Genomic DNA, 25,369 nt, shown 5'->3' with positions numbered 1-25,369 from the left:
GCAGCATTATCTCCTGTAAATGTAAACCAACTTGTTTGTCTTAGTGACTGGGTGAACAAGAAGTAGGACTGAGTGGACTTGTAGGCACTGAAGTTTTACATGGTTTTGTTTTTGAGTGCAGTTATGTAACAAAAAAAATCTACATTTGTAAATAACACTTTCACGACAAAGATTGCACTACAGTACTTGTGTGAGGTGAATTGAAAAATACTATTTCTTTTATCATTTTTACAGTGCAAATATTTGTAATAAAAAATACACACTTTGATTTCAATTACAACACAGAATACAGTATGTATGAAAATGTAGAAAAACATCCAAAATATTTCATACATTTCAATTGGTATTCGATTGTTTAACAGTGCGATTGAAACTGCCATTAATCGCGATTAATTTTTTTAATCACAATTAATTTTTTAATCGCGATTAATTTTTTTGAGTTAATCACGTGAGTTAACTGTGATTAATTGACAGCTCTAATCTCCAGTAAAGGTGTAAAGGGTTTGGAAGTTGAATGCTAGGACTATTAATAAGAATCTACACAGACCATTTTTTATTTCTTGTTGAAATATGTCAAGTGCAAGACTTACTCCTGGCAAGTAAGAGGCCCTTGTGCATGTGGTAGAATAGCTACAAATTAGGTGTTCCACTAGGATAGGTTATAAACATACATTATTTCACAGAATCAGTTATAGTTATCAAAATGGACTGATGTGGCCACATGACATGACACTTAGCAATTAATTCCTCAGAAAGAGCGGAGACTAGAATTTGAGCATCAGAGGTCCCACAATGATGCTTTTAGCTTGGCTCCTGGATGGCAATATTCCTATAGACCTCCTGTACCGGGGAAGACAGAGATGAAATCAAGGTCACCTAAACGAAGCTGAAACCAAAGGATTGTATCTTTGGCAAAAGAGCTTGACGTGATTCAATCTGAACTTTTCACACGCTGAGATAAGGGACTGGTGATCACAATAATTCTGTGACGCATTGTGATGTAACAACACTAAGAATGAAGGAATTAACAACCCCACCCAGGGAAAACTCACCTGGTTCAAACAGAGGAACACACCCCTTCCAGCGATATCACTACCAAACTCATGACAGGAAACAAACAATTAGATACAGGAAGCCACTCAATAAAACAGGCGAGCGACACTTAATGCTCAGCTCTTGGAAAAATCCTAAACAAATCCCTCTGTAGTCGTTGTTCAACACAGCAGTGAAAGCAAGTCTTCCCACTCCCCACTTTCTAGCTTTATTTTAGTTAGTTTATTTCATTTATAATTTCTATTAAAACAAAAGCATTTGGGTGAACACAACTTTAAGGGGAAGTTGAAGGAACTCAGTCTAATATGGTCCATATTAAATTCAGTTAAAAACAAGGCTTTACAAAACCAAGTCTCCACATGTTTTGAAGAAATTCCATGGAAACAGATTTTTTTTTTTTAAACGTTCTCCACAGTCTTTGCAACAATGTGCTAGCATACGAGACCTTGAAAGTGAAACTGGTTAGTTTATTTCCAATGATCAAGATGGAGAAAATGCAAAACGCGAACAGAAAGCACAAACAGGTTAGTTTTTAAACCTTTGTTTTACGAATCTCAGGTGTTGTGTGTAACAAAGGCAAGAACATTTGTTGAGTAAAATATGATTTTTCACTCAATAGCACTCCTCTTTAATCCCAGTCCATAAAGACCTAAGTAAGTAAAATCCATTTATTCACATCTGAATATTGGTGACATTGTAGCAGAATTTTTGGACGCCTTCGATCTATAGCTAGCTTTGAACACTCAGCGGCTGAACTCTGATTGATCTGCCACAAATCATTTATCCATTTACTCGCTGGTCATCCTCTACTATGATAATCTGCCACTTTTGAGGTTACTTCCATCTCTGCGCCTGATGGGACCAATGTGCATAAGTTTGTGCCTATTGATTTCTGACAGCAGGGTCTGCTGGTCTCCAATAATATTTCATGTCTTTTTTTTTTTCCCCCCCATTCAGGAAATATGCAAGAGTCTTTGCCAGCACCACATCTCAAAGGCTTGAATTTTCTTCTTGTCAGCAGAATTAGTTTCCCACAATTCACATCCATAAGTCACTATGGAAAAAATAAGCTGTTCACCAATAGAACCTTTGTACATGTTGAGATACCACAGTGTTTCCAAACTTTTGTAAGGGAGGCCATTGCTGATGAGCCATTCCTAGTCATATTCTGATTTCTTTGGAACAGCCGCCTTGGTTGGAATGCATGAGCCCAGAAAATTACTCTACGGCCTCTACAACCTGACATAACCGTACTGTCCGAGTATTCTGTTTCTGTTAATCATGTCCATGTGCATGCATTTCATTTTCACCTCATTCAGGTATAGTCAAACAGACACCAACATATGGTGCCTTCCCTCAGTGGCTGTAGCAAAGAGCACTGCTATCCGAGGCTGGTTAAAAGGTGTCCGTTAACGAAATCCCAGCTCCTTCCACTTTGTCAAAACCTTCCAGGGCTTGTCTCGTAACTAATTCTGCACACATGTTGAAAAGGCTTGGGGACAGAATAATCCCTCGTCTCACCCAGTGGAAAAGCAGTTGCTATCACCTGCTGCTGTTTGCACCGTGGTCTGTTACTGACAGTGGAGACTTGTGATGAGTTCAGGGAGATGTTTTGGAATCCACAGGTCTGCCAGGGTCCTCCAAAGACAGTCACGTCAGAAGGTATCAATGGTTTTGAGTAGTCAATGAAATACATGATCAATAGGTGATTAAACTCCTTGCATTTTTCAATGATATAATGGATAAGAACATAAGATTGGCCATACTGGGTCAGACCAAAAGTCCATCTAGCCCAGTATCCTGTCTTCCGGCAGTGGCCAAAGCCTGGTGCCCAAGAAGGAATGAACAGAACAGGTAGTCATCAAGTGATCCATGCCCTGTTGCTCATTCCCAGCTTCTGGCAAACAGAGGCTAGAGACACCATCCCTGCCCATCCTGGCTAATAGCGATTGATGGACCTATCCTCCAGGAACTTAACTAGTTCTTTTTGAATCCTGTGATAATTTGGCCTTCACAACGTCCTCTGGCAAGGAGTTCCACAGACTGTGCGTTGTATGAAAAAACATTTCCTTTTGTTTTAAACCTTCTGCCTATTCATTTCATTGGGTGACCCCCTAGTTCTTGTGTTATGAGAAGGAGTAAACAACACTCCCTTATTTACTTTCTCCACACCAGTCATGATTTTATAGACCTCTCTCATATCTCCCCTTAGTCGTCTCTTTTCCAAGCTGAAAAGTCCCAGTCGTATTAATCGCTCCTCATAAGGAAGCTGCTCATTTTTGTTGCCCTTTTCTGAACCTTTTCCCATTCCAATACAGTATAACTTTTTTGAGATGGGGCGACCACATCTGCAAGCAGTATTCAAGATATGGGCGTACCATGGATTTATAGAGGCAATACGATATTTTCTGTTTTATTATCTATCCCTTTCTTAATGATTTCTAACATTGTTCGCTTTTTTGACAGCCGTTGCACATTGAGTGGATGTTCTCAGAGAACTATCCACAATGACTCCAAGATCTTTCTTGAGTGGAAATTTAGACCCCACCTAATTTAGACCCTATCATTTTATATGTGATGCTCGTGATCTGATCATGTGTGCCTCGTCCCTCTCTGAAACCGGCTTGTTATAGTGGTTTCTGTTTCTACCATTCCTTCATTCAATCCTAGATTACACAGAGCAGAATTTCGCCCGGGTGCGATAATAGGGAGATAATATGATTGTTACTACACTCTGTTATGTCTTCTTTCTCTGATAAAGGCAGAAAGATTTCATTCGGCCAGTCATTTGGTCAGTTTCTAATCATCCATACATCACTGCAAATTTTCCACATGAGATCAATATGTGGTCATCAATCTCTTTTAACAATTATGCTGATACATTATCTACCCCCAGTGTTTTACCAGGCTTTTTTTTTTTTTTTTTTTTTTTATAAATATAATAGCATGCACTACTTCCTGCTGCAGGATTCATGGCTCCCGTTCCACACTCTCTTTTCCGCTGTCCTGTATTTTACGTGGCTCCAATGAGGCTTACAGATTGTCACAGTAATCCCTCCACCATCGTTTAGTGTCATCACCTTCAGTGAGGACTCTGCCATTATGATCTGTTATCATGAAGACCATAAAGACCTAAAATTTCATTAATCCAGATTGTATTGTATCACATACTTTAATAGGGCTCACACTTTTGATGTTCTACACTGAGGGAAAAAGCTTCTCTTCCTAGACTATGCTAGTAGCCTACTCAGTCTGAATCCAGTGTTTTGTGCTAAAAGGGACACCACCATTCCTCACCTAATCAATCAATTCCGATGCTACGTCTGCCTTTAACACTGGGCTTCTTTGGAACTCTTTATGGACAGTTTCTAAAAATGTTCTGCATTTCAGAACAGTACATTTACACGCAACACACTGCTTGGTAGAAAAGGCAGACACTATTAGTCAAATGCAATACAGAGCAGATCTGTGTTGGTGGAGCTGCGAGGAAAGGAACATGACACACCAAGTTAACATTTACAGCGAAATGCAACATTATTTCTAGCCTTGTCTTCAATAAAAGACATTTCAATAAATGTCTCAAAGGAAGAAGTGGAATCCTATTGTTTGAGATTTATAGAAGTAACCTGGATACTGGAGTGCAGGGAACAATTCTGTTAAAGCAGGGCATGAACTAGACAAGAACAAATGAGTATTTTCCATCTCTAATTTGTACAAAATGTAATATTTTAAAAACATTTTAAGCAATATTTAATTATTAAGAGGATGTCTGAAAAGAATTTTATTTCAAGGTGTGGTAAGTCATCCTTTATTTGAGGAATTCTGCACTTAAGACAGAACAATTTTTACATATTTTGCATGTTGGCCTTGCGTAAAATCAGCACTTGGCCACCATGGAAAAGAAAGGTGATACTGAGCGATGTCTGGGACAACATGCCTCATGTGACTAGTATAACAGTTGCACAACTGAACAAGAGAAGCCACAGAGTGCTCGATTCACTCCCTCTGCTGTAGTATATTGTTACCTTTCATGAAGAATCGGCAGGTGGGACGCGGCCTCACTTTCCTATCACTGGGATCTTTAACTTCTCCCTCCTCCAGATCATCATCCTGCAAGGCACAGAAGGACAGATGCTTAAAAGAGTCAAGTCATCATGAAAACCACAGACTCTTTCACAGTAAAATCAAAGCCAGCAACTCCAAAGTTACTGGGAATGTGTGTCGTGGGGCAACTGGGAACATAACAGTGGGATATGCACTGTGGACCTTCCCATGCCTAAGAAAGGGTAGGGAGGGTATTAATTCTAGTGTTCCAGGGGAGACTGGAAATCCTGCAAGAATCAAGAGCTTCTTAGTACCTAGACAAGGCTTCAGATTCTAAGATGCACCCATTTTCCATGTTTTAAAATAGTTTTAGTTAAACTGGGGCAAACCCAAGTGGATACTCTGAAATCAACTGATTTATCTTGAGTCCCTCCTTTGGTTTATCAATTTAAAAATGCACGTTTAATTACAATGCTGTGACTCTTGTATACAGACCAGCCCGAAAGAGTGACTGGTGAGGAAAGCTGAGACAGATGTTGGGAACCTACCTATTAAGTTCTGGAGGACAACTGCTGTGTTATAACACCCATTTGAATATGCCTCTTTATCATGTGTAGTGACAGAATCTCTTGAACAGCCTTTCAGGGAAGAAGTTAGGTCTGTTGTTTTCATAGTCCCCTGTTGCAGCAGTTAAATCACACTCCCTTCTCCACCATTCCTACCCTTTTATTTTTTAACACTGCTCAAGAGTTCAGTGTTGACTCACAAACCAGCATGGCTTATAATGGAACTTGGCATAAACTGAGAGCCATGATACAGCACAGGGAGAAACTCAGGAAGAAGGAGCGCGTAGAAGCTCTCTAAATTGCCTTCAAGATTAGTCATCCTGGAAGATTAGACATCAAAATATGATTTATGAAAAGAAATGTATGTCCACAGAATAAAACAAGTGTAGCTTCACAGAGCAGGCCTTTGCTTTTGTTCTCAAAGGAAACCCTTTCGGAAAAAGCTTTCAGCCACTTGGATTTGTCAGGTCAAAGGGAGGGTTTTTTTAAAAGGGGTCCAGTGGAGAGAAAATATGCATGTGACAAGCGACATCAAAGGCACTAGGGGCAAGAATGACAGCTGTTCCGACTAAGGGTATGTCTACAATGCAGCTGTGAGCATGCTTCCCGGCTTGGGCAAATGGACATGTGCTGGCTCTCCTCAAGGTAGCATGCTAAAAACAACAGCGTAGCCAGCAGTTGCATGGGCAGTGGCTCAGGCTAAGCCACCTGCTCACAAACACATCTGGACATCCTGAGTATATACTCCATCAACAAGCCCAAGCTGCTGCCCATGCGACCCCTGGCTACACTGCTATTTGTAGCATGCTAGCTCAAGCAGAGCTAGTGTGTGTCTGTCTACCCATTCTGGGAAGCACAGTGTAGATGTGCAGTGTAGATGTACCCAAAAAGGTGCTGGAACCTTATCTTGCCTCTCTCAGCTTCTCTACCTCAGAGATGCAAATATTTCCCTACTGTCTGTGGAACACATCTTAATAGAGAGAGTGTCTTGTGGACACCTTCCCTCTCACTGGCAATCGTGACATCCCTGTAGCAACTACAGTGATTACATCCATGGAAAAGTTATATGAAGAAAGCGTTTTATGTATTTTTATCAACGTAATAGCTGGAAACTAGGAGAAATGTCCACTTGGCTCTGGATAACCCAGCTCTCCAGGGACCCACTGTTTAATATCTCTTTCACTATATTCCTTCCAAGATTCTCTTGGGCCAGAGCTTTTTAAAAATGCCTGCAAATGTGTACATATTTAAATCTTGTGCTAGTTTTTCTTCCCCATCAAGCTAAAAATGTCTGCAAACAGCATAAATTGCAGACAAATTAACATCTCCCCCCCAAAAAGATGGGTCTTGCATTCAACATAATGTGAATGGTAGAGCCAGCTTAACGCAGCTCCTTTCAATAGAACTGTGTGAAATCTTTGATAACCTGGTGCTTGAACAAAAGAGTATTTAATTCTGTGCGGTCTAACGAGAATCAGACAGCTGGGATCTTCATTATAAGCTAATGTATGAAAGCCATTCAGAATGCAAATTCATCTTGCATATTAGTGTGGACAGCATTCCCAGGAACCCCTAGCAATTGGGAGGAATGCTTTAGTATGAACAACGAGGAGTCTGGTGGCACCTTAAAGACTAACAGATTTATTTGGTTTCAGAGTAACAGCCGTGTTAGTCTGTATTCGCAAAAAGAAAAGGAGTACTTGTGGCACCTTAGAGACTAACCAATTTATTTGAGCATGAGCTTTCGTGTAGCTCACGAAAGCTCATAAATTGGTTAGTCTCTAAGGTGCCACAAGTACTCCTTTTCTTTTTTAGATTTATTTGGGCATAAGCTTTCGTGGGTAAAAAATCCACTTCTTCAGATGCATGGAGTGAAAATTACAGATGCAGGCATAAATATACTGACACCTGAAGAGAAGGGAATTACCTACAGGTGGAGAACCAGTGTTAAGAAGGCCATTTCAGCCAGGGTGGATGCGGTCCACTCCCAATAATTGATGAGGAAGTGTCAATACCAACAGAGGGAAAATTGCTTTTGTAGTGAGCCAGTCGCTTTAGTGTTGTATCAAGATGCATGTTAAAGTTATTCTGAAATGATTTTAGGGATCCACTAAATTTAAATTGCTTGGGTTCTCCCACCACAAGGATTTCAGGTAACACAGAAATGTCTAATCCAGGGGTGGGCAATAATTTTCGCAGGGGGATCACTCCAATGATTTTGGTAAGTCATCATGTGCCGCACATTTCTACCATATTAATGGAGCGGGTGTGGGGTCTGGGAGGGAGTTTGGGTGCAGGAGGGGGCTCCGGGCTGGTGCAGCATGTTGGGGTTCAGGAGAGGGTGACGGGTGTGGACTCTGGGAGGGAGTTTGGTGCAGGAGGGGGCTCCAGGCTGGGGCAGGGGTGCAGGAGGGGCTGTGGGGTTTGGGAGGCAGTTTGGGTGCAGGAGGGGATTCTGACCTGGGGTAGGGGGTTGGGGTCCAGGAGGGAGTGCAAGGTGTAGGCTCTGGCCGGGAGGCGCTTACCACAGGCAGCTCCCAGCCGGCGATACTGCCGGGCTCAGGCAGGCTGCGTGCATGCCATGGTCCCACCCACTTCCAGAATCGGCTGCGGCAGGCTGCTGCTGGCACGTCTCTGCATGCCCCTTGGGGGGAGGAGAACAGTGGGTCTCTGTTCGCTCCCTGCGCCCACAAGCACCACCCCCGCAGCACCTATTGGCCAGTTTCCGGCCAATGGGAGCTTTGAGGATGGTGCTGGGGGTGGGGGCAGCGCATGGAGCTGCTTCCCCCTCCCGCCAGGGGCACGCAAAGACACGCTAGCAGCAGCCGGCTGCTTCCAGGAGCGGCGTGAGGTCACAACAGGCAGACAGCCTGCCTGAGCGCCCCGCTACGCCACGGGACTTTTAGCCGCCCAGAGATCACGAGGGGGCAGCCAAAGAGCCTGGTGGGCCAGACAGAAATGTTCGATGGGCCGGATCCAGCCCGTGGGCCGTATTTTGCCCACCCCATGTCTAACCTGTATTGAAATTGAGTCAGAACGTTTGAGTCATTTGAAAATATAGAATGTATTTTATCAGATCACCTTCCACAGTGAGCAGAACATAAGAGGAAACTTGTGATCCTGACCACTGAGTTAGCCAAAGCATCATGTGATTAAACATGAAAACAGGTGGTCAATGCAGGACAGATCAATTTTGTTACTGTATTCTACCTACAAGATTTAGGACACACTTCTACTGGATTACAAAAGGACTTGAGGTTTCTTTGAAAAAGCCCTAATAAGCTAAATCCTCTGTCATTCACCCCAGTTTCCTTAACGTTTTACCACAGTAGAGGTAGTTCAGCCAGACATCAATGCATAATTTGGGTTCTACGCTAACTTCAGCCAACGCCGGTCTACTACAGTTTCCACTCAGCTATGAACCTCTTTTAGAAAACGGCACTGCCAGCTGCAGCCCAACTGGGAAAGAAACTGAAATGACAGACGATTATTTTGCACGTCTCCTCCAATTAACTTCCTCTCCCTTAATCGTCAGTGAAGAACCTCTTACTTTTCTACCCTGCCCTCCTAGCTCTCAGATTTGGGTAACCTTCCTTGGCTGAGTAGGACTAGAAATGACTCCTTCCCAAAGCCATTGCTTCCTTGCTTGATTATCGAGAGGTGCTGCAGTGACAAACTTTCCCTGCCCAGTTGCACCTCTTGCATGGGGAACAAGAAACAGAGCCAAGAAATTGCACTTGGATCTCTGACAGAGAGGAATTAATGCTAACCACTTGGCTTTTATATTTTAAATGCCGTCTTACATTCCCAGTAGTCAGAGTGAAGTGTGGTCGAAACTCAAGACTGGGAGCCCATAGGAAGGGTTCTAGTCCCTGATCTGTGGTACTGAGAAAGTCATTTCACCACCAACTCATTCTCCTCCACCTGTAAAATGGCACTAATATTGCACACGGTGACTGATGAGTGCTGCTATACAGCAATCCAGGCACAAAGTACTAAGTAAGCACTACTGACCACAATTCCTAATGGGATCAGTCACTTTGCCTTTCTGAGTACAAACTCGGATAGGTCACCACAGGAAGTGTGAATCACCAAAATGTCAGACAACAACTTACTTTGATTGTCAGCTCTTTTTGTTATGTGTTTATACAGTGCCTAGCACAATGGGGTCCTGACCCATGACTAGGGTTTTAAGGCACTATTGCATATAAACAATACAATCTATTTTAAGCACATGGGTTTGCCACACATGCCAGACATCCCATCCGCAGGAGCCATTAGAGCCTGGTAGGTTAACAATGTACAAGTGATGACATAGCTTGTAAGCGCCTAGCATGTGGCTGGCTAACTAGGTGCTAGCATTACCCAAAAGTCCTTTGTGAGCAAAGGTAGAAAGCTGAAGCTCTGGAGACCCTGTGCACTGATCAGGACCACGTTTACTTGAGATCTTTACAGATGTTGTGCGCAACAGGGTTTTCCAGAGTACACAGCAACGGAAGTCACAATTAAGTACACAGCAGACCTTCCTTTTCAGAAGTGTGCACCTCATATATATGCTGGGGCATAACCTGAGGGATGGGCAGTGATGGACAGTTTGAGAGCCCACAGTAGTTATAGGCCATAAATTAGACCCAAAAAAAGCTACTGAAGATATTCACATCAAATATGACAGATGTTCAGGGCACGACAGCCTACGAGCCAGCTAATTTTGAATCCAAGGGCAGAACAACAGATTTCCCCAACCCACAGAGGCTTGTTGAATTCCGTCCCCGTCTAAGGATAACTCAAACTTACATCAATCTCGCCATCATCAATTTCTCCATCATCTTCCTCTTTCTTCTTCTCTTTGAGAGGATCCTGGCCATCCTTTTCATCATCGCTTTTACTGTTGGATTTCTTCTCATCCTCAGGTGCATCGTCTCCCTTCTCCTCCTCCTCGTCATCCTCACCCCCCACCTTCTCGGCCTCATCCTCTGGAACAGCCGCACTTGGCTCCTCGGGAACTTCCTCATCATAGTCCAATTCATGCTCATCCAGTTCCCGGGTGACAGAGGATGCTTCGTCTCCAAGGTCATTTGTCCGGTCTTCCTCCTCCCTGAGACACGGGGAGCTCTTCAGCTCCCTGCTCTGCTCATTACTGTCAGAGTCCTGGGACTTGGTTTCACTTAAGTGGTCCTCCTCATCCGAGTGGTTCTCCTCTTCGCCCTGACTCAGTCCCCTGACTGCATCCTCCTCTTCCTCTTCCTCCAGAATGTTGCCATGACCCTCTCCATCCAGTTCCCGATCTGAGCCACTCTCTTTCAGGATTTCGTCGTCTGAGAGTTGCTGGTCCTCCTCCTCGGGAGAGCAGGGGTGTTGCTCAGGACTGTCGGAAACATCCATCAGTACTTGGTAGTCTGCTAAGGGCAAACACAGTACGTTTAGTATGTGGAACAAAAACCTTGTCCTCATAAAATACAGGAATACAGCTTGTATCTTTCTACTGGAGGAGGTGTTGCCTGAATGTATGGTCTCAGCTTACTCCACAGAACAAAAGAAGTTTAAATATCCAAACAGCTTAAATTGTTTATTTCAGTATTGTCCCAGACTGACTAGTTAAATGGGATGCTACACCTTGTGTATGCACAGATACAATCTTGGATAAGGATTTCACCTGCTTTTCCAAGCTACACAGGGTCAGGCCAAATCACTACTTGGATAGGCGACTTCCCCAAAAAATTCCAGATGCTGCATGAAACAGTGTGGTACTCTTCCCTAGAGGACAATACTTCACTAGAACCTCAGCATGGTGATATGCCGCAGCTTTAGGATGACATGTAAAATACAAGACCTAACCAGACATGGTTAAAGATCCAAGATAATCACATTCTGTCCACAAAGTAATTCCCCTCTCATTTCAACTGTGTAAGTCATTTTTCACATCTCCTTCTAAAAGCGGCAGACAGTACTGCTGGTGTAAAATGGCTGCTGCGTTCCACCCCAGAGGTAGCTGTATTTCATCAAGAGGTTGGTGAGCGCTGTATAAACAGCGCTGATTTCAGAAGTGTTCAGTTCCCAAAAATCTATCTGAAGTAAATGGGAGCAATGGATGGTGCAGCTCCTCCGATTACAAGCTGTGTTCCAGGTTATGAACTTTGGCAAAAGCAGCTATATATACTGGCCAGAGCAAATACAAAACAAAAACTGTATGTGTGTGTGACTGATTTAAATTATTAAGAAATTTTGAATATAGTTAAATTTAGAATGCAAAACTATGACTAAGCACCCCCCTCTCTACATAGTAACACTGTATCTAAAATATCTTTAAGTAAACATTTCTATTTCAAATATGTCCATGTGCTCTATCGTGTCTTTTTTGTATGGTCCATAAGAACATTTAAAAATTAGGTCTCTGCTTATGATAGAAAAGATAAGTACAGTAATGACAAGAGGCAAGGCAGAAGGTATTTCAGAAGTAATACATCAAACGCATTTGTGTTCCACAAAGGAGAAGGCTGACTTTATAGGGGACTGGATGGCCCAGGGAACTGGTAATGAGGTATAAGTCCTCTGACCTCCAAGTACAGTTGTTACCATCTGATAGCTGTTTGGTACTCTATGCAGTTACCTTAACCCTCAGAACAAAGTACATATCACCAGACAGATCACAATAACTGGCACCAGTTGGCAGTCTCAGAAGAAGCCAAGGACTGAATGGGCATGGGTCTAAACAGGGTATAGAGGTTACTCCTCCAGAACGCTGGAGAGGCAAACTAATGGTGTAGCATGAGGAAGTGTGTACTGTAGTTCTCCGTCCTGTACCTATGGGATGATTAAACAGAGGCCTTCAATTCCCAGCACTGTCAATCTGACGCTCTTCCAAAGTACTCACTTCACCATTAATTTTTTAAAATATATATGTACACACACACACACACGCACACATAGTCTGACTTGTCTTTGTGAAAGTGTTCTGTAATCATGGAGGTTTGGGAGGGCAGGAGGCAGAGTTTAGACGTCAAGAGGAATACTGGTACTGGGCTTGTTAAGGTAGCTTTATGGCTGAAAGAAAAATCATGGGATTGAAATCAGTTTTATTAAATTCCTCTCACAGACCGATTCCATCCCCCAAAATATGTATCATGCTTCACTCAATTGAGTCTTCTCCATTATAGATCCCTGAAAGCTTGTTCACTTTGTGGAACAACTGCAGTTGAGAGCTGCATAAAGTACCAGACTTTCACTGATTACATTTAAACTCTTTAGATGAAAGATGCTACATATACAAAATATTATATTGAACCAGGCAGAAGGGAGCTTCTCTAAGGAGACCACCCATGTCTCCTTCAAACAGTTTGTATCCATTAATTCTACTTCTGTGTGAAAAAAGAGTTACCGCCAGCAGTCAGCTGAGCAGTATTTTCTACTCTCCTGATCCACAACTGGCTCACTCACTCTTCCCTACTGAGTTTCTTTGACCCGGACTGTAGCAAAAAAGGCTGCCATTTACCTTAGGAGTAGGCAATAGACTATGACAGGGGCATGCTAGGTCTCCGGTGATCAAGCATACTGCCATGAAATCTAAATAGATTTTAAGACGGAAAAAAGCTACAACAACAAGTCTCAGAATTTGAAACACCAGATCCTGGCTGATTATTATGGAATTTGGGATCTCAGCTCTGAAATGGGACAGGAAGGGTGTTACAGGCAACATGGGTTAGTAGTTAGAGCCCAGGGTAGGAAACCAGGAACTCTGGAATTCCAATCCTTGCTACTGATTTGCTGTGTTGGCTTGGGCACGTTGCTTAGCTTGGGTTTCTCAGTTTACTCATCTGTTAAAAACAGGACCAAGAGAGGCTTAATTTTCTCCCACTTTTGTTTTTGTGCCTTCTTCCAGCAGCCCCCCCTGTCCTGCATGGATCGCTGTCACCCCCAGTCAGCCCAGTTTACCACTGAGATTATGGTAAAGACACATTTTAGCCCTAGCAGTAGCTTCTAGTGTTTCTCAGCACACACAGCTTCCTCAAATGACCAACTTTGTGATTTTATTAAGAAATTAAAAGATCAATAATAACATAGCTAATTTCTTCCTGCTAATTGCAGCTCTGGGCAGTTAAGTACATTATGGGGCAGATTTCAAATAAATTGTGCCTTTAAAAACATTTAAAGGTTGATGCTGAACTCAAATGTCAGCCACAAATTGTTACTTTCTATAAGAACAGTTCTATGACCATTTTAATGATCTAACTGCCTTCGAAATTACCCTTTCCAGCACATGCATGGCAATTTACTTACAATTTGTTACATCTCACATAAAAGGTCAACATTAACAAGCCTGGAGAAATGTACAAACTGTCAAGCAAAGATGAGTTAGGGGAATTTATTTGTTTTCTGACCTACTGCAAATACGTTGTTTAAAAAGAGGATGCAGATTAGGGGATGTGAAGGGACTGGGAGAAAATGTGCTTGTGCTCATTTGATCAATTTAGCTGCTGAGTATAAACGTTCACCTCTGCTGGCTGTTACTAAAACTACAACAGGGACACAGTCTAGTCCTGGTACATCTCTCTCCTCTGTTGAGCTCCACTAAGAAGTGACGGAAGGGGACAAATGTGTATAAAACCAGTGCTATCTTTAATGATCACATCCACAAAGGCGACTGTTCATGTTAGTTCATTACATATTTCCTGCTTCCCAGCAACAGCATTGCAAGTTTCCCCATACCGATCCTCAGCAACAGGCCTCAGACCTCCCCTGTTGGGTCATTTCTAAAGCTACTTTGATGAGGCAGCGCACATGGGAAGCTTGCACTGCCTGCTGTTACGTGGATATGCAGAGGGCGCTCGGTTCAGCCAGCTGGTCAATCTCCATGGCCATCACTCTGCCTCAGTTCACCAGTACAATAGAAAAACTACGCCAAGACGAAGGAATGCTGTGATTATTATGCTACAAGCAACTATGTGGAAATCAAGAAAACCCACCATAAGAATCACAAGGTGGAACTAGAACCAGGAAAAAAGTGGGGAGATAAAATGGTGTGACAATTTTTTATACTAACATGGGGACAGCAGTGGCCACCATTCTCCTTGTAGGCCACTAACTGTTGTTCTTTCAGTGAAAGGAAGGCTAGTGAAAATCCCAGCCCAATTTTTATTCCAAGAAGTTTAGACTGACAGCATTTACCACCTTACCACAGCAATCAATCAGTCCTGCCCTGGCTGGCGTGGAGATGCCTAGGCCCCAGAAGACACACTTGTCTCTGAGGTCTCAGATTCCCCAAACAGGTCCAGAGGACTGGAGGGAAAGCAAGCGAGGAAGCTGTGTTAACACCACAACAGCTTTATTTGGAGCACTATTTCAGAAGTATGATAGGACAGGAAGAGACGCATTGTGACTGCCTGAGAGCCTTGCTGATATAGTGAAGGTGAACTAAACAAATCTGTTCAAAGAAAAGGAATAACTCTGACCTACAAAATTGGCCCCACTTATACAGGGTTAAAGGCAAATTTGTGAGAAATACAAATGGAATTTTTTTTTTTTTGAGAACTACCAATCCACATATAATGCTACAGGATTTATAACCTAGAGTTACGTGGCAATAAACCAATTAATAAACACTACCTTCAATTGACAGCACTTCAAAACCACTTTATAATTTATGGGTGGGGCCACCTCTGTTTAAGGTTGCCTGACTTTTTCCAATAGAAAACCCTGTTTTCAGTTGCCTGTAACTTTGCCAAACTTTAACCTGAATCAGTTCCTTAACCAGGCTGGGTTTTTTTTTTCTTCTGAAAGTTTCATCTAAAACATTTCAGTTGTTTCTGAGAATGGGATTATAGAAAAATGTTGGTTTCACTCAAGTTAAAAAAATGCCTTCATGCATTGGATCTGGGATTTTAAATTTGGCAGACAAGGTTGTACCTTTTGCTGTCCTCATGAAAATTCACCTACATTTGGCCATGTTATAAGCCTTTGAAAAAAATCTAGTTCACATATGCTCAGTTGAGACTTGCTAGACTTTGGTAGCTAAATTCTCCTAAGATTCTGCCTTTACTGAGCATTCTGCATCCCTTCACAGATTCTACATGTGACTGGACTGTGCGTGTGTTATCCCCACAGAGCAACTGAACGTGTTCCTTCGCAAGGCTGCAGGAGCTGAGCAGGACCTTCCCTGCAATTGCACCTCCCTTGCTGCCAACGGTCATGACACCAGAACTGAAAGCAGGGAGACTGTCTCTCCTGTGCTTTCAAAGCCTCTGCTTTCCTCCCTCCACGCCACGCAACATAAAGGAGGAAACCGGCTGACCTGACTGCAGAAGGGTGAAGTCAAAAGTGTGACACTAATGTAGGGTCCCCAATTTGAGATGCCAAGGGTCTGCCTATTCAGAGCAGAGCTCCCAGTGACCTTAGCTGCAACTGTGAGTGCTCAGCATTTCCGCAACTTTGACCCTAAGTGTCTCTTGTTGGGTACCCAGAAAACGAGGAACACACAATGGCTACTTATGGAAACTTTGGTTTAAGTGAGTTGCCTATCACATAGGAATTCTGTGGCAGAGACAGTGATAGAATCCAATTCGCTACAGTGACATTCTTCTTTTCCTGCAATCCCCTGCCTCATTCACTATACATGTTCCAGATCTGTGACACAGGAGGCAGGGGTGCTAAAGACAAAAAGCCTCATTCACTACACAGTTCTGATTCATCCCCAGAGCGGGCCCATCCTGTGCACACTGAATGAGGCAGATATCCTGAGGAAAGAAAACAGAATGTGATCATAAAAGACTTGACTTTAGCAAAGCTTTTGACATGGTCTCCCACAGTATTCTTGTCAGCAAGTTAAAGAAGTATGGGCTGGATGAATGCACTATAAGGTGGGTAGAAAGTTGGCTAGATTGTCGGGCTCAACGGGTAGTGATCAATGGCTCCATGTCTAGTTGGCAGCCGGTGTCAAGTGGAGTGCCCCAGGGGTCGGTCCTGGGGCCGGTTTTGTTCAATATCTTCATAAATGATCTGGAGGATGGTATGGATTGCACTCTCAGCAAATTTGCGGATGATACTAAACTGGAGGAGTGGTAGATACGCTGGAGGGCAGGGATAGGATACAGAGGGACCTAGACAAATTGGAGGATTGGGCCAAAAAAAATCTGATGAGGTTCAATAAGGATAAGTGCAGGGTCCTGCACTTAGGACGGAAGAACCCAATGCACAGCTACAGACTAGGGACCGAATGGCTAGGCAGCAGTTCTGCAGAAAAGGACCTAGGGGTGACAGTGGACAAGAAGCTGGATATGAGTCAGCAGTGTACCCTTGTTGCCAAGAAGGCCAATGGCATTTTGGGATGTATAAGTAGGGGCATAGCGAGCAGATCGAGGGACGTGATCGTCCCCCTCTATTCGACATTGGTGAGGCCTCATCTGGAGTACTGTGTCCAGTTTTGGGCCCCACACTACAAGAAGGATGTGGATAAATTGGAGAGAGTCCAGCGAAGGGCAACAAAAATGATTAGGGGTCTGGAACACATGACTTATGAGGAGAGGCTGAGGGAACTGGGATTGTTTAGGCTGCAGAAGAGAAGAACGAGGGGGGATTTGATAGCTGCTTTCAACTACCTGAGAGGTGGTTCCAGAGAGGATGGTTCTAGACTATTCTCAATGGTAGAAGAGGACAGGACAAAGAGTAATGGTCTCAAGTTGCAGTGGGGGAGGTTTAGGTTGGATATTAGGAAAAACTTTTTCACTAGGAGGGCGGTGAAACACTGGAATGCGTTACCTAGGGAGGTGGTAGAATCTCCTTCCTTAGAAGTTGACAAAGCCCTGGCTGGGATGATTTAATTGGGGATTGGTCCTACTTTGAGCAGGGGGTTGGACTAGATGACCTCCTGAGGTCCCTTCCAACCCTGATATTCTATGATTCTATGACTATAAAAGACTAACATAACGCAGATGCATGATGTGGCAAAATGAAGGTTGCACAGACAACCTGAGTTCTGGCATTTCCTAACTTTTGAGTGTTTGACTTTGCAAACTCAGTTTGTTTTAATGTAGGTTTTTGGATGTAAATATGAACTAATCCTCATGCCATCACTGCCAGGTATTTAAGTTATCCTCATTTTTACAGTACATAAATTGGATCTGCTTACTGAGGAGAGGTGAAAAGGGCAGCCTGTTCATATTTATCCCTCTTCGGGTTATGTTAAAATAAACTTGTACCAAACCAAAGACCAATAAAAATGTTCTTAGAAGAACCCAAAAAACAAAACACATTTTAACAGGTTTTTTTAAATACAAAAGTATTCTTCTGCACTTTTGCAAGTTAAACAAGACAGCATTGGAGCTATGCATGAGAAATTTCACAATGAAATTTGGAAATGGAAACAAATGCAATAAAAAACAGCTTAACTAATTAAGAGATTTCAAAAATTATTTCCATTTTTATCAGTCAAAGTACTGTTCATAATATAAGAATGTTATTTTTTGAAACATAATTTTTAACCTGAGAAGCACTCTTTGACTTGCCCAAGGCAAAGAGCCTAGATGAGAACTCAGGAATTCCAAGCTTCTGGTCCTGTGCTCAAGACTATGTTCAACTTCTATTGTCTGGAAAAGTAACATTGTCGAAGGAGAGACAAGGCAGGTGCAGTAATATCTTCTATTGGACCAACTTCTGTTGGTGACAGAGACATGCTTTCGAGCTTACAAGAGTTCAATTTGTCCCTCTCACCAACAAAAGTTGGTCCAATAAAATATATTACCTCATCCACCTTGTCTCTCTAATATCCTGGGACCTGAATACAACGCTGAATATTGTTGTAAATTTTGATGCAAGAGACTATCTACCACAAGGGCAAGGATACCTGGATGGTAAGATAGATCAGAATACCCAAGGGGACTGTGTGTGACTTCATGGTTAGGTTATTATGGTGCCTGAGGAGTTTACATTTAATAAATGGTTGGGGAAAACTGAGTATAGAATTCTCATCCAATTTGGGGTTTGTGACCCACTTCTTAACAGACTGCCCTGAGGTTAGTACTCACGTTCTTGAGTTACTGCAGCACAGTTTGACAAGTACACTGAACAGAGGGGCTGGATTCTAACTAACACTGTTGCCCTCATTGTGTGGAGTTAACAAGTGTATAAGGGAAATAGTTTAGACAGAAATATATATGGGAAACAGTTTAGAGAGAAAATAAAAGCAATGGAATTTAAGGTAGCTTAGTATTCTGGGCTCAGGGCCCTTGCCAATGCCTTTTACAAGAAATAGTGCTAAATTCTGTCCTCTCTTGCTCTATGTATATCTCAGTGAAATCAACAGGAGCTGTGCACATGACCCTAAGGGCAGAATTTATCCAGTTTTAACAAAGATGTTTTAAATAGCTGGAGATGTATGTTTCTTATTTGGACAAGCAGTCTTAAAATAGGTGTTAATCAAAATCTGTCGCTAGAGCTCTCTTTCTGCAGAAGGAAAATTCCACTATTTGAGCGTATTGGACAGAAACTGGTTAAAAGGCACAACTATTTAAGTAGTATGTTCAATTAAATCTACAGATAGTTAAGCTCTGCCTACAATAGCAAACTGACCAGTTGCTGAAAACAATCTGTTAGCAGTAAGTCCACTGAACTGGTGCTGAAAACAGTAACTTGTTATCATCAGGTCTGAAGAATGCTTCTTTCTGTAACCATGCTGAAAATGATTTTGTCCTAGATACACTAAAATCTATTTATGCAAAGGTTTGAAAAATCCAGTCTCCCAGGACTAATAGAAAAGCTTTCTTGGGCAAATGTCATCAATTTCCACAAAACCTAAGCTTTCATTGAAAAGAAAAAAAAAGGGGGGGGGGTTAACCATCATGATTGAAAAGAAAATCGTCCAAACATGAACAAAGTATGAGCCCATGAAGTAATTCCTCCCTCAGCTCCAGCATCTCTGCAACTGCTCAGGCTCTCTGAACTACAGCAAAGTGGAAACTGATTAGAGTATTGTCAATTTCAATATTGCAATTCCATGAGCCATCAGAGCAACAGGTCAATTTCATTTTGGGGACTTCAGAGAGCTCTGAGCAACAGAGGCAGGCCCTGGAGAAAAGGACACCTTATAACACAGAAGTTGAGTGAGAAACAATTAGAAGACACCCCTCCTCAGTACAGCTAGGAGGTTGTGGGAGAGGTAGCCCCCTGGCTGCTGAAACAATTGTTAGGGTTCTCCTTTAGTTTACCTCTCCCATAACCTTGTAGCTGCTACTATTAGACCATGCAAAGCTTTTCTAGTATCTGTAATCTGTGGAATTCCCACTTTAAACTATTGGCACATTAGTCTAACTACAGAGAATAAATGAATTTTTTTAGCTTAACAAGTACATTATTCATTAATAATTCGGTTTCAGAGTTAAACTGCATTAAAATAAGTTGAGTGAGATGGTTGTTAAGGGTTTGTTTACACTAGGAAAAGATCTTAACCTCTTTCCACACTCTGGACAAACCCTATAAAGATCAGGAGAAAGAATTCACACATTTGCCCTAGTTCATGCTACTGCTGGAATAGTGCTAGTAACAATTGTTTTTTGAAACAGTTGAACCACTGCTGACAGATTTGTCTGAAAATCAAGTCAGTGAGCAACTGCAGCACAATTCCGAGGAAAAAACCCTGTCCACACTGCTCAAGGAACTCAACCGAGAAACTAGAGTTTTGAAATATAGCTGCTGCTAACATGGTTACAGCTATACCATGGAGAGGCTTTAGTGTTACTGTTTCACTGTCCAGATGAAACAACCCAACAGGGCATAGATATCTATATTGCAAAGACTACCTTTCTAAACAAAAGGGTTAGAGCATCTAATTTACGAGTTCAATAACACAACACCTATATTCCTAATATGCAAAACTCATTCTAAAACAAATCCACATATGCAATGTCACTAGAAGCGACAAGAGAAAAACAAGTTTAGCTGTAAAACATTATGCATTAAAAGCATAGAGAGCAGCATCTGGATTTCCAGAGTGCATGTTTTCCAGACAGCCCTGAAGGGTTTTCATCAGTAAAACTTTTCCCGTTGCCTCTCTTAAGGGCACTTTGCATCTATCCACAATTCTGAACAAACTGTCCAGTTTAAATAATCCATCATCTCCCCATATATTTACCAGTGGGCATACTAGCTCAGACCCTCACCTTCTCCAGATACCACCTGCACCTAGCCACTTGGGGCAGCTCACGGTACAGTTGGGGTTCTCAACCAGGAGTCCGGGGCTCCCTGGGAAGAAGAGGCGGGGGGCAAGCAGGTTTCGGGGGGGCCACCAAGCAGGGCCCGCATTAGACTTGCTGGGGGCCAGGGTAGAAAGCCAAAGCCCCACGGTATGGAGCTCAAGCCCGGAGCCCTGCCACCCAAGGCTAAAGCCAACGCCTGAGCTATGTAGTTTTTCGGGGCTGCAGGCAAATATCCTGCCTGCTACCTCTTAACTCTGGCCCTGGCTTTTTTTCTGCAGAAAACCAGTGACTGTGGCACAGGGGGGCTGTGGAGTTTTTACAGCACATTGGGGCAGGCTGGGGGGGTGTGTGTGTGGGGGGGTGGGTGGGTTCAGAGAGAAAAAAGTTGAGAACCCGGGACATGCAGCACAGCCCTGCCCTGCCACTGCCCACCCACGGTGAGAGCTGCCTGCGACCCCACCCTAGGCCGGCCCTGCTGCAGCCCCCCAATGCCCCATCCCTCTCCACCTCGCCCACCCCCGAGCCCGTTCACCCCGCAGGCCCCCGCTTCCCCACACAGCTTCCTCCCTTCGACCCCGGCCTGGGCAGGGGGGCCAGATCCGCTCCGCTGTCCCTCGCCCGTGCGGCAGGAGGGGCCCCCCCATTGCCGCCCGGCTCCCAGCCCGGGGGGCAGAGCCCCCCTGCGGCCCCCACCTCAGGGTCAGGCTCCCCCCAGGCCCTCCGGCGCCCCCGCCATCCCCACGTGGGGCCAGGCCCTCGCCCCGCCCTCCATCCTGGGAGTCGGGCCCGCCCCGCGCCGAGGGCCCAGCCCCTCCCGCGGCCCGGGGCCGGAGCCCGGCGCGGCCCCCCCAGGCGCCCGGCTCCCAGGGGCCCCCCCCGGCGGCTAGGCCGCCCCGCGGCTTCTCACCTGGGCGGGGGCGGGCGGCTCGCGCGGGGCGGGGGCGGGGGGGCGGCAGCGCCTCGGAGGCGGGTGGGGGAGGCGGCTCCGGCTCTCAGCGCGGGCGGCGCGGGACGGGGCCTCTACTCGCGGCGGCGGCGCAGGGCGGCCATTGTGTGACATCATCGGAACGCGACAGCCTCCCGGAGCGGGGCCGCCCCGCCCGCACCCGGCCGGCCTTAAAGGGCCAGCGGCACCAGGCCGCGGGGGGCTGTGTGCGTCGCAAGCTGGGGGGGTATGTGTGGAGGGGGGTGTCAGGCTGTGTGTTTATGTGCTGGGAGGCGGGCAGTGTGTGTGTGTAGCAGGCTGGGGGGGACGGGCAGTGTGTGTGTGTGTGTGTGTGTGTGTAGCAGGCTGGGGGGGCGGGCAGTGTGTGTGTGTGTAGCAGGCTGGGGGGGCGGGCAGTGTGTGTGTGTGTAGCAGGCTGGGGGGGACGGGCAGTGTGTGTGTGTGTGTGTGTAGCAGGCTGGGGGGCGGGCAGTGTGTGTGTGTGTGTAGCAGGCTGGGGGGGGCGGGCAGTGTGTGTGTGTGTGTGTGTAGCAGGCTGGGAGGCAGGCAGTGTGTGTGTGTGTGTGTGTAGCAGGCTGGGAGGCAGGCAGTGTGTGTGTGTGTGTAGCAGGCTAGGGGGGCAGGCACTGTGTGTGTGTGTGTGTGTGTAGCAGGCTGGGGGGGCGGGCAGTGTGTGTGTGTGTGTAGCAGGCTGGGGGGGCGGGCAGTGTGTGTGTGTGTAGCAGGCTGGGGGGGGCGGGCAGTGTGTGTGTGTGTGTAGCAGGCTGGGGGGGGCGGGCAGTGTGTGTGTGTGTGTAGCAGGCTGGGGGGGCGGGCAGTGTGTGTGTGTGTGTGTAGCAGGCTGGGGGGGCGGGCAGTGTGTGTGTGTGTGTGTAGCAGGCTGGGGGGGGTATGTGTGGAGGGGGGTGTCAGACTGTGTGTTTATGTGCTGGGAGGCAGGCAGTGTGTGTGTGTGTAGCAGGCTAGGGGGGCAGGCACTGTGTGTGTGTGTAGCAGGCTGAGGGGGACGGGCAGTGTGTGTGTGTAGCAGGCTGGGGGGGCGGGCAGTGTGTGTGTGTGTGTAGCAGGCTGGGGGGGCGGGCAGTGTGTGTGTGTGTAGCAGGCTAGGGGGGCGGGCAGTGTGTGTGTGTGTGTGTGTAGCAGGCTGGGGGGGCGGGCAGTGTGTGTGTGTAGCAGGCTGGGGGGGATATGTGTGGAGGGGGGTGTCAGGCTGTGTGTTTATGTGCTGGGAGGCAGGCAGTGTGTGTGTGTGTAGCAGGCGGGGGGGGCAGTGTGTGTGTGTAGCAGGCTGGGGGGGGCGGGCAGTGTGTGTGTGTGTGTAGCAGGCTGGGGGGGGCGGGCAGTGTGTGTAGCAGGCTGGGGGGGACGGGCAGTGTGTGTGTGTGTGTGTAGCAGGCTGGGGGGGCGGGCAGTGTGTGTGTGTGTGTAGCAGGTTGGGGGGGCGGGCAGTGTGTGTGTGTGTAGCAGGTTGGGGGGGGCGGGCAGTGTGTGTGTGTGTGTAGCAGGCTGGGGGGGGCGGGCAGTGTGTGTGTGTGTGTGTAGCAGGCTGGGGGGGGCGGGCAGTGTGTGTGTGTGTGTGTAGCAGGCTGGGGGGGCGGGCAGTGTGTGTGTGTGTGTAGCAGGCTGGGGGGGCGGGCAGTGTGTGTGTGTGTGTGTAGCAGGCTGGGGGGGGCGGGCAGTGTGTGTGTGTGTGTAGCAGGCTGGGGGGGCGGGCAGTGTGTGTGTGTAGCAGGCTGGGGGGGGTATGTGTGGAGGGGGGTGTCAGACTGTGTGTTTATGTGCTGGGAGGCAGGCAGTGTGTGTGTGTGTAGCAGGCTAGGGGGGCAGGCACTGTGTGTGTGTGTGTGTGTAGCAGGCTGGGGGGGCGGGCAGTGTGTGTGTGTAGCAGGCTGGGGGGGCGGGCAGTGTGTGTGTGTGTAGCAGGCTAGGGGGGCGGGCAGTGTGTGTGTATGTAGCAGGCTGGGGGGGGCGGGCAGTGTGTGTGTGTAGCAGGCTGGGGGGGCGGGCAGTGTGTGTGTAGCAGGCTGGGGGGGCGGGCTGTGTGTGTGTGTGTGTAGCAGGCTAGGGGGGCGGACAGTGTGTGTGTGTGTGTGTAGCAGGCTGGGGGGGGTGGGCAGTGTGTGTGTGTGTGTGTAGCAGGCTGGGGGGGACGGGCAGTGTGTGTGTGTGTGTGTAGCAGGCTGGGGGGACGGGCAGTGTGTGTGTGTGTGTAGCAGGCTGGGGGGGCGGGCAGTGTGTGTGTGTGTAGCAGGCGGGGGGGCGGGCAGTGTGTGTGTGTGTGTAGCAGGCTGGGGGGGCGGGCAGTGTGTGTGTGTGTGTAGCAGGCTGGGGGGGGCGGGCAGTGTGTGTGTGTGTGTAGCAGGCTGGGGGGGCGGGCAGTGTGTGTGTGTGTGTGTAGCAGGCTGGGGGGGTATGTGTGGAGGGGGGTGTCAGACTGTGTGTTTATGTGCTGGGAGGCAGGCAGTGTGTGTGTGTGTAGCAGGCTAGGGGGGCAGGCACTGTGTGTGTGTGTAGCAGGCTGGGGGGGACGGGCAGTGTGTGTGTGTGTAGCAGGCTGGGGGGGCGGGCAGTGTGTGTGTGTGTGTAGCAGGCTGGGGGGGCGGGCAGTGTGTGTGTGTGTGTGTGTGTAGCAGGCTGGGGGGGCGGGCAGTGTGTGTGTGTAGCAGGCTGGGGGGGGTATGTGTGGAGGGGGGTGTCAGGCTGTGTTTATGTGCTGGGAGGCAGGCAGTGTGTGTGTGTGTAGCAGGCGGGGGGGGCAGTGTGTGTGTGTAGCAGGCTGGGGGGGGCGGGCAGTGTGTGTAGCAGGCTGGGGGGGACGGGCAGTGTGTGTGGGAGTGTGTGTAGCAGGCTGGGGAGGCAGGCAGTGTGTGTGTGTGTGTAGCAGGTTGGGGGGGGCGGGCAGTGTGTGTGTGTGTGTAGCAGGCTGTGGGGCGGGCAGTGTGTGTGTGTGTGTGTGTGGCAGGCTGGGGGGGCGGGCAGTGTGTGTGTGTAGCAGGCTGGGGGGGTATGTGTGGAGGGGGGTGTCAGACTGTGTGTTTATGTGCTGGGAGGCAGGCAGTGTGTGTGTGTGTAGCAGGCTAGGGGGGCAGGCACTGTGTGTGTGTGTGTGTGTAGCAGGCTGGGGGGGCGGGCAGTGTGTGTGTATGTAGCAGGCTGGGGGGCGGGCAGTGTGTGTGTGTGTGTGTGTAGCAGGCTGGGGGGGCTGGCAGTGTGTGTGTAGCAGGCTGGGGGGGCGGGCTGTGTGTGTGTGTGTGTGTGTGTGTAGCAGGCTAGGGGGGCGGACAGTGTGTGTGTGTGTAGCAGGCTGGGGGGGGGTGGGCAGTGTGTGTGTAGCAGGCTGGGGGGGCGGGCAGTGTGTGTGTGTGTGTAGCAGGCTGGGGGGGACGGGCAGTGTGTGTGTGTGTGTGTAGCAGGCTGGGGGGGACGGGCAGTGTGTGTGTGTGTAGCAGGCTGGGGGGACGGGCAGTGTGTGTGTGTGTGTAGCAGGCTGGGGGGGCGGGCAGTGTGTGTGTGTGTGTGTAGCAGGCTGGGGGGGCGGGCAGTGTGTGTGTGTGTAGCAGGCTGGGGGGGGCGGGCAGTGT

At 46.9% G+C, this 25,369-nt stretch overlaps 1 protein-coding gene across 4 annotated transcripts in view; it reads right to left on the bottom strand.

Moving 5' to 3' along the window:
• Positions 1-21,770, bottom strand: part of ZC3H18 (zinc finger CCCH-type containing 18) — a 60,387-nt gene extending 38,617 nt beyond the window's left edge. For 3 of the 4 annotated variants that reach the window (XM_084644559.1, XM_084644562.1, XM_084644561.1), the window contains exons 1-3: positions 21,750-21,769; positions 10,458-11,062; positions 5,079-5,163 (exon numbers count right to left, since the gene is read on the bottom strand). In XM_084644559.1, the coding sequence (XP_084500685.1) occupies positions 5,079-5,163; positions 10,458-11,045 (673 nt within the window). In that variant the 5' untranslated portion in view covers positions 11,046-11,062; positions 21,750-21,769. Of the gene's footprint in view, positions 1-5,078; positions 5,164-10,457; positions 11,063-21,749 lie in introns of all 4 variants that reach the window. The other variant, XM_084644560.1, reaches the window with a different exon arrangement.
• Positions 21,771-25,369: the final 3,599 nt, after the last annotated feature.

Source organism: Lepidochelys olivacea (genome assembly GCF_965140295.1).
Source record: "Lepidochelys olivacea isolate rLepOli2 genome assembly, chromosome: 12".
Taxonomy (NCBI): Eukaryota; Metazoa; Chordata; order Testudines; family Cheloniidae; genus Lepidochelys; species Lepidochelys olivacea.
This window is presented reverse-complemented; position numbering and strand designations above follow the sequence as displayed.